This window comes from Phaenicophaeus curvirostris, chromosome 26, assembly GCF_032191515.1.
Source record: "Phaenicophaeus curvirostris isolate KB17595 chromosome 26, BPBGC_Pcur_1.0, whole genome shotgun sequence".
Classification (NCBI taxonomy): domain Eukaryota; kingdom Metazoa; phylum Chordata; class Aves; order Cuculiformes; family Cuculidae; genus Phaenicophaeus; species Phaenicophaeus curvirostris.
Window position 1 is genome coordinate 5666372 of NC_091417.1, and position 9542 is coordinate 5675913.

At 47.0% G+C, this 9542-nt stretch overlaps 1 protein-coding gene across 1 annotated transcript; it reads right to left on the reverse strand.

Moving 5' to 3' along the window:
- Positions 1–787: 787 nt before the first annotated feature.
- WNT9B (Wnt family member 9B) lies at positions 788–9317 on the reverse strand. Its single transcript, XM_069877163.1, has 3 exons — positions 9090–9317; positions 2794–3059; positions 788–1476 (listed from the first exon to the last, which is right to left on the reverse strand). Exons 1-3 carry the CDS (start codon positions 9163–9165, stop codon positions 1000–1002), a joined length of 819 nt encoding a protein of 272 aa, XP_069733264.1. The 5' UTR covers positions 9166–9317; the 3' UTR covers positions 788–999.
- Between the last annotated feature and the right edge of the window lie 225 nt (positions 9318–9542).

Here is a 9542-nt window from a genome sequence, read left to right on the forward strand (position 1 = left end):
GATGCCCCAGTTCCTGTAGTTCCTAATTCCCCTTCAGAAATGTTCCTTGTCATTATCACAGGGCAGAAATGGGGGATGTGATGAACCTTGGGCACCAGGGCAGAGCATGGTGCACATAGGCAAAAAAATGGTTGATAGTTTGACTGGAGGTGGGGGAGATGCATAATTGGCACCATTACCCTAGATCCACCACCACAAAACAACCCCTTGTGACACAGACGCTCCAGAAAGGCAACTTCACCACCCTCAGCTGGGTTTGTGTGATACAAGCACTGTAACACGAGCCATTCCAGGACTCCTCTGTACAGCAAAGTTAAAACACAGTTAAAATGCACTTGGAGTCCCACATTCAAAGTATAGACCTGGGAGATGATGGACATGAGCTCCATTTCTTTGTAAACTGGTATTACTGAGGCACAATTCTTGCACCAAGACAAGACCACCCAACAGTGTGTCTTGGAGTTCCAAGCAGAAAGGATTCAACCAGCTGCCAGAGAACCGAAAAGCCCTGCTGCCAGAGCCTTGGTGCAGGAACTCAGCTGCCTCTGGTACAGCAGGATCCTGGCTCTAGTTTTAGTGTCCCCCCCCAACCCCGGTCCCTTAATTCTTTTCTCTCCAGGAACCAAGGTGCAAGCCCTCACTGTTTCAATGTCACCACCCCAACACATTTACATAAGTGCAAGTGAGGGATGCAGGAGGGAGATATTCCTGCAGATAAAAGTACAATTTTAGCTCAAGGGAGGGATTTGTGATGGCTTCAGTGTTTCTGCTGCCCACTCCTCATCGCCCTCTGTCCCTCCTTCCTGATCTCATACCTGACAAAAACTCAGGTTTTCACCCCTCATGCAGGGGCTCTGCCCAGACGGGAGGATCTCAATGCTGAGATAACAGGAGCACTGGACATTTTTGGTGCTTGCCTTTGCCCTCACCTCACAGAGGAGAATCATGGCTCTCTCTCCCTACCACCTCCTTGTTTCTCTTGACCCTCCAGCACTGTCTTTACTGTTTGCAGCTGTAGACCACCTCCTCCTGCATGCACTGCTGGCACTCAACATAGCAACACCACTGCACCTGACAGTGGCAGGAGAAGGTAACGAGCCGGCTCTGGGTGTTGTAGCCTCGTCCACAGCACATGCTGTCACAGTTGCCTTCCCGAGAGCAGATCCTCCCAGCAGTTCCCAAGGAGTATCTGCTGGGACGACAGAAACTGGGGGAGTCTTCCACGTAGACCAGATCCGTAGAGCGAGGTGAAGCGGGGTGCCTAGGGGAATGGCTGTGTCTCTGCGGGCCAGCCAGTTCGGAGTGTCCCACAGCATCATTGGTGGTGCTGAAGACCTTGACAGCATCGTCATAGCGCAGCTTCAGCAGTCGTCCGATTTCATGGAAAGGCGAAAGCTGCTTCCAGCATGTCCGGACAGCACATGAGCCAGAGACACCATGGCACTTGCATGTGGTTTTGAGACCATTTTTCACAGCCTGATGAGGAAGAGAAGCGGTAGTCATTATCTGCCCGGACCATGAGCCTAGATCTAGGTAGAGGCAAAACCTCAAATTGCAGACAGCCTGGAAGTACTGCAGTTTTATTGGGATTACTCCTACTTTATAGAGGAAAAACTAAAATCCAAAACAAAACAGAGGAATGGCTACAGAGCTGACTGGTGAGCCAGAGAGAAGAAAGCCTGAATGAAGACAAATGACTGAATAGTGAGTAACAGCCTATTTAAAACAGCAGGAGTAGTCAACTATGAAACTGAGTATTTGCAGCATGGGGGATTGCCTTCCCTGAAGGCTCTCAAGGCCAGATTGAATGAGGCTTTGATCAACCTGATCCAGTGGGAGGTGTCCCTGCTTATGGCAGGGGTTTGGAACTGGATGGGTTTTGAAGTTTCTTACAACGCAAACCATTCTATGATTCTCCAATACACAAATGAAGACAATGTTCTACTCAAACAGGAACTTGGACTCCATAAATGGAAAACAATTATAAGTCTGTAATGTACAGCACTAAATGCATGATCTAATGGTCTCCTTGACCCAAACTTGTGATGCGACAAGGTCCATAGCATAAAACCAGCAGACTCATAACAGGTTTTAAGAGTGCTAACCCTTAATCTACTTAATCTGTCCCACTAGCTCTGAAGTTCTGCCTGTTCTCAAAACCTCCTGTGGCTGTGGCATAATTTGACCTCATTGCTCTCTACAACTACCTAAAAGGAAGTTGTGGAGAGGAGGATGCTGGCCTCTTCTCCCAAGTGAAGGGGACAGAACTAGAGGGAATGGCCTCAAGCTCCACCAGGGGAGGTTTAGGCTGAACATTAGGAAAAAATTTTTCACGGAAAGGGTCATTGGGCACTGGCAGAGGCTGCCCAGGGAGGGGGTTGAGTCACCTTCTCTGGAGGGGTTTAAGGGACAAGTGGGCGAGGCACTGAGGGGCATGGTTTAGTATTTTATAGGAATGGTTGGACTTGATGATCCGGTGGGTCTTTTCCAACCTGGCGATTCTATGATTCTATGATAATCCATGGATTAATTCAGCCACCAAGTTTTACAGCCATTACTGTACTGCATATTGCTGTCCCTCCTTCCCTGATACCAGAAGAGGATACAGGATGCAACTCTGCCACTCAAGATGCACACCAGAGGTCAGGAGACTTTCCAGAGAGCTCTCAGTACCACAAGGCCCATGAAATATAGGAAAACAGGTCTGGTTTGTGAGTAGGGGCAGTGAACAACCCTCTCACAAACAGCTTCTGCTGAAGATTTGCACTGAGTCTAACTAGCGCACCTCCTCACCTTGATGCCAACATTGGTGTTGTGGATGTCCACCTTGGCCCGCAGGTCTTTGCCAATCCTCTTCTGACCCAAGAACTTTTTCAGGAACTTGGTGCTGTATTTGAGGTTGTCTCCACAAACGCCCCACTGCCAGGCCTTGCGGTTCTCCAGGTCGGGGGAGTCATCGCAGGTGCAGCGCTCCATGCGCCCAGCACTACATGCTCTGGCCAAGGAGTGAGTGAGAGCTGCAGAGGACACTGCGTAGAGGAAGGCAGTTTCCTTAAAACCTGCACAGGAGAAGGATTGGGAGAAGGTAGAGGCAGGAAAGGCCACCTCACTGGACCTCCTGACTGTCCATGAAATAAGACCAGGCACAATACTTAGAAACACAAAGAGACAATACCCTTCCGTTACCTGCATTCCTAGCAGAGAAACTCAATATTGTGTTTGAAGAAACTGGTGCGGCAACACCCCATTCTCACCTGGTGGCTGCGACTAATTCAGTGTGGAGAGAGGAGACTCATGAATCAGGGGATGGGTGGCACCAGCCAAACAACCCTGGAGAAATATTCAACTGCAGAACGCAACAGTTGTGAAACTCCATTTGTCTTCATCCTCACGACAATGCTGATCGGTGTGCGTGGAGACCATCACTGAAATCACGTTGTGGCTTAAAATCAGGAAATATTTAATAGAGGGTGGAGAATATTTTAAGAATCTGACCTGTTATTTAAAAATGTTTGTAATGGGGACTATGTTGGCACAGCAGCAACATTTCATATGGAAAGAGAACATGGAGTTTGATTGGGAAAGGTTCCATGTCAAAGGACATCTTGAGCTAGAAGGACAACTCTCCTGCACAGGAGCGGATTTCCTGAATAACCTGTAAATCATCTGCTCCCAGTGACTGTGGTGATGCTTTCTGAATGGTTCTCCTTCCTATCACAGGCTTCCCAGCTTGGCTGCATTCACCCTGAGGTGTGTGACCATGACACACCATGAGGTTTTAACTAGGAAAGAAAGTACAGTGCCTGAATAGGAATTCAGTCTGAAGACACAAAACCAGATAGGAATGGTTATGTGGATCTGACACCCACGAGCTCCACAGAAGTTCCAGAAAACCCTGTTCGACCCAAACCTGAACTAAAGCCAGCAAGAGCCAGCAGTGGCCCAGGTGGGCAAGAAGGCCACCAGCATCCAGGCTTGGATCAGCCATGGGGTGGCCAGCAGCAGCAGGGCAGGGATCGTCCCCCTGTGCTCGGTGCCGGTGAGGCCAAACCTTGAATCCTGGGTTCAGTTTTGGGCCCCTCAGCACAAGAAGGTCATTGAGGAGCTGGAATGTGTCCAGAGAAGGGAATGGAGCTGGGGAAGGGGCTGGAGAACAGGGGTTCTGGGAGCGGCTGTGGGAGCAGCTCATTGTGCAGGAATAGATAAGATAGGCCAAAGCAGAAAAATTTTGGTTTATGTAAAATCAAGCACTTGTACATTGCATGGAAGAAAACATATTGAAGCAAATAAATATTCCGTATTGGAAAATTCCATATTTCCTTCCACATCAGAAGGAAACATATCTGTTTACCCTAAAAAATGAAGAGACAGATTGAACCACAGAGACCTAATGTGGTCTTGCATTTCGTCCTGCTAAAAGCAGAGGTTGGTGGCACCTCCAGAATCCATCCAGTCCAACCTCAAATATTTCCATCATTCTGTTCCCTCTAAGAATTCCTATCCAGCTGTAATGATAGATCAGACAGTCAACAGTCCCAGAAAAGCTGATAGTGGACATAGCCAATACAGATTATGGACAGCAACGTGATGCTCACACATTTTCATAGAATCATAGAATGTCCTGAGTTGGAAGGGACCCACAAGGATCACTGAGTCTGACTCCCATCCCTGCACAGGACAACCCCAACATTCACACCGCGAGGCTGAGGGTGTTGGCCAAAGGCTTCTGGAATATTGTCAGGCTTGAGGTCACGACTGCTTCCCTGGGAGCTGTTCCAGTGCTCCACCACCCTCTGGGGGAAGAACCTTTTCCTAATGCCCAACCTAACCCTCCTCAGCACGGCTTCCTGCCATTCCCTCACCTCCTGTCCTTGGTCACCAGAGAGAAGAGCTCAGCGCCTGCTCCTCCTCCTCCCCGTGTGAGGAAGCTGCAGAGTGTGATGAGATCTCCCCTCAGTCTCCTTGTTTCCAGGCTGAACAGACCAAGTGACTTCAGCCACTTCTCATATGGCTTCCCCTCTAAACCCTTCACTAATTCCATGCCCTCCACTGGATGCTCTCCAGTAGCTTTTGATCATTTCTATCCTGTGGCGCCCAAAACTGCACCCAATGCTCAAGGTGGGGCTGCCCAAGTGTAGAGTAAAGCAGGACAACCCTGTCCTTCAAAAAGTGGGAGGCGATTTTCAAATAGTGGCTAACCCAAAAGAAAGAGCAAAGAGAGGATTAGATATATTTGAGACCCTACATCTGAAAAATAATTCCAGATGTTGGTCTCCAAATGCTTACCCTATATCCCAATAGGATACTGTCCCAATATCCCATCTGACATACTGAAACCAGAAGAGAGAAGAGCATTTTAGAAACGCTTTCTCATACCAGAGTAAGTAGGCAGTACCAACCAGCTCCACATACCCTGCTAAATCTGACTTTGTGGAACACCACACTGCTTCTGCTATTTCTGACCAGTGATGGTTTGGCTTCTTCTTTGGCACTCGACGTAAATGCTGGCCAAATTTCAGCCCACTGGAAGTCAGAGACCATTGCTTGTGGTCAGGCCACTGCAGACAGCAGTAACTGAAGATAACGAGCAGACTTTCAAATCATCTCCTCCTTTTCACCCCTCCCACCTCCTTTTATAGCAAAGGTTCAACGTCCCCAGGCTGCCAAAGGCTGGTCTGAAAAGCCTAAGGTGATCCCTTCTACTTTGTCAGAAGGGAGTGATCACTCCCTTGTTGTTTACTTCACAAATAGTTGTTTAATTCACAAATCACATGAGTAAAGGAAAAACTGAATGGTCCTTAAGCACTTGTGGAATAACACCAAGCAACAAAGCAGCTGCTGAAACCAGATTTTCAGTAGGACATAGCACAAATGAGCAGCAATCAGCTCCAACAAGCATGGTTTGAGAAGATCTAAATGGAGGTTTCTCCAACTATCCTGGGTATCTATCCTCCCACTGTGTCAACCGAGCTCTTATCACCACAGCCAGTGGAGCATGGAGCTGATGTCCAGCCCGTCCGGGTTTGGTTTAGGGATGAGTCTTCCCCTAAACTCTCTGGAATTATTTCTGTAGCTCAGCAGCCTATAAATACAGAAAGACGTTTGCTGCAATGGCAAGTCACTGTTCTGTGGTGTGGTGTGCTCTAGACCACAAGGAAAACTGAGCCATGTGGTGATTCCACCAAAGGAAAGATGCTCCAAGTCAAAGATTTTTCACTATTACAATGCAGATAGTGTGAGCATTGCTGAGGAAGTGGAAGAAACATCTTGGGGTGGTGCGGAAAAGCCCAGAAAGCCTTGGAATTATTGAAAGATTTGGGCTGAAAGGTCTCCCAAGGTCCTTAGTCAAACCTCCTCCTCAAAGCAGGGCTAAATCCGATGGCAGGTAAAGTTGCTCAGGGCTTTGTCCAGCTGACTTCTCAAAATTTCCAAAGATGGAAATCATCAAAGCATAGAATGGAATCACGGAATCATTTGGGTTGGAGGGGAATTCAAATCCCACTCACTTCCACCCCCTGCCATGGGCAGGGACACCCAGGATCTGGTTGCTCCAAGCCCCATCCAACCTGGCCTTGAACACCTCCAGGGATGGGGCAGCCACAGCTTCCCTGGGCAACCTGGGCCAGGGCCTCCCCACCCTCACAGCAAAACATTTCTTCCCAAAATCTCATCTCAATCTCCCCTCTTCTAGCTGAAAAACAGCTCCCCCTCATCCTATCCCTGCACTCCATGATCCAGAGCCCCTTCCCAGCTTTCCTGGAGGCCCCTTCAGTGCTGGAAGCTGCTCTAATGTCTCCCTTGAGCCTTCTCTTCTCCAGGCTGAACAACTCCAACTCTCTCAGCCTGTCTTCACATGGAAGGTGCTTCAGCCTTCACATCATCTCCGTGGCCTCCTCTGGGCTCGCTCCAACAGCTCCAAGTCCTTCCTGTGCTGAGGTCTCCAGAACTGAACGCAAGACTTAGTGGGACATGATGTTTTTTCCCTCTTGCTGTCAGAAGACCATTAAAGACAGTTTAAAAGATTGTGGTTTTCTCTAGGGTTTCTTGAGGACCACAGTGGTATCAAGTGGTTTAATCATTTCTAAAACTCTTCATCACTCCTTGGGTGAAAGGCGCACAGTCCATGGACTGTCCAACAACTTCCAAGACACCAACGAAACAGCAGTAGGAGTAAGAAAATGAGCTGAAAATGTGCACGTTCTTCATGAAAGAAACTCCCTATTAGCAAAGTAGAGGAAAAGCAGAACTAATAATTGCTTCCAGCCAACTGTCTTCTCCCACAGGAGACGCACAGAGCATACTTTGCTGCATTAAATCATCATTTGATCCTTAAGATTGTGTAATAAAAGTTTTCAAATCTCTTCTGCCAAAACAGGTTTTAAATTACAGGTGATATTTTACTGTGTCAGTCAGAAGCCCATGGAGATGCCGAGGCATGTCGCCACCAGGCACTGAAATGGTTTCCAGCTATTTGGAGGTGAGGATTATTCAATTGTCATTTTTAAGTTCTTTGAGGTTGATGAAGGTACAGATGTCAGAAAATCATTCAAAACGATCACAAAGTGTGCTAAAAAATTCACAACAGAGACTTGCAGTGAAGCAAATCTCTTCTGGTATTTGCTGGTTTGACAAAATATTAACTTCATATTTGGGTTAATAACATTTCATAATTTTAAATGGAAATTTCTTCTTTCAGGAAGACATGTTTTACTCTGAAGATGGAGAAACACTGGAACAGGTTGTTCAGAAAGGTGGTCATTTTCCCATCCCTGGAAATATTCAAGGCCAGGTGGCTCTGAGCAACCTGATTGAGTAGAAAATGTCCCTGCCCATGGCAGGGGATGGACTTGATGTCCCTCATGGTCCCTTCCAATCCAAACCATTCTATGATTCTATGAAATGTAATAAGTTTTCAATCCCAATGCTAATTCAAATTAACATTTTCATTTCATCAGAGTTAATATTGGCTTATTCAGTCCCTTTTTATAAGACATTGATATACTGAACATTATCAAAGGACTGAAACTCAACAATGCTGAAGACTACAACTTAGTAAATGCTGCTAAACATCATTGAAGGACTGAAGCTCAGTAACAGCCCAATGAGGCATCGTTTGGATGAGAATGGGTTCAGCAGTTTACGTGTAAACTTTTAGTAAGAAATAGTTTCAGGCTCTATCTTCATTGCAGTTTTCTCAAACTCTCATAATTTCATAGAACCATGGAATGGTTTCAGTTGGAAGGGAACTCAATGCTCATCCAGTTCCAACCCCTGTGCCATGGGCAGGGATACCTCTCACTGGATCAGGTTGATCCAAGCCACATCCAGCCTGGCTTTGAACACCTCCAGGGATGGAGCAATTTGAAGGATTTGTTATGCTCCTTCCTACCTCAAATAAAGAATTTACAGAACATTTTCTTCCTCTAAAGCCTTCTCCAAAACAGAAGCCAGCAGCCACTCCGTCTGAACTCCAAATATATGTGGAAGAGTCTTAGGAAATATCTATAACCATGTACTGAAATGCCTCGATGTTGCTAAAGAGCTTTTTCAAACAGTAAGTTAAGATTAAATTCTGTGTCTGAGAACAGAGATTTACATATTAAAATATCCAAAGAGCTAGAAAGAGCCTTTTCTTAAAATTTCCCCTGACCTAAAGCATGAACCCATGAACCCTCATTTTTGTTGAAGATGTCCCTGCTCACTGCAGGGAAGTTGAACTGCATGGCCTTCATGGTCCTTTCCAACCCAAACCATTCTATGTTTCTATGATTTTTTGTGGCACCATCCCTGATTGCCAGCCAAGGAAGATTGTCAGCCTCAGAAACTCTGGTCTTGGAAAAAAATCCACAAGCTAAGGGTATGAACTTCCTCCTACTTTTCAATCCATAACAAATCACACAGGAAAGATGAGGATAAGACATATTTTGTGGTGAAAGTGTCCAAACTGCACACACAAACTCCCATTTCGAGGTGAAACAGGTGCTCCATGTGTTCCCTGTTCACTGCCCTGTGTTTAAATTGAGATGCACATCCCAAGGGCTACAGGACCGAGAGAAATGCTGTACTGCAAACACAAGACTACCTTGTACCTCGCTTCAGCAGGCTGGTCCGTCCCTCCAGGCTGCAGTTCCAGCGCTCGCTGCGAAACTGGTACTGGCATTCCATGATCCCAAGCCGGATGGCATCCCGCAAGGTGTCTGCCAAGCCTGGCTCCCGCCGGCACAGCCTCTTCTGCTTGCGGGACAGCTTCAGCAAGTCACACTGCTTGACGTGGAGCTTCCCCTGGGCAGAGTTTGTGGAAGGTCCCAAGGCTGGGAAGTGGGTCAGAGCTTCTTTCCCAGTCAAGCTGAAAGCAAGTGGGAAAAGCAGTGAGTTATGGAAGATGGCAGTCATGGAAGAGAAAAGATGATCAGAGGGAAGGATATTCAGAAAGCTGCTGGTCAGGGAAGGGTATTCAGAAAGTTGCTGGTCAGGGTAGTAGCAGTCACAGAAGAGAAAAGTTGATGACAGGGAAGGATATTCAGAAAGTTGCTGGTCAGGGA

What these genes read in the sequence shown, in the direction of transcription:
- WNT9B (XM_069877163.1), bottom strand. Translation starts at nt 9,165, where the DNA reads ATGGAATGCCAGTACCAGTTTCGCAGCGAGCGCTGGAACTGCAGCCTG. An exon ending in GACCAGCCTGCTGAAGCGAG is followed by an intron (nt 3,060 to 9,089) that starts GTACAAGGTAGT and finishes TCTCCTGTGCAG; the next exon opens with GTTTTAAGGAAACTGCCTTC. An exon ending in ACACCAATGTTGGCATCAAG is followed by an intron (nt 1,477 to 2,793) that starts GTGAGGAGGTGC and finishes CTTCCTCATCAG; the next exon opens with GCTGTGAAAAATGGTCTCAA.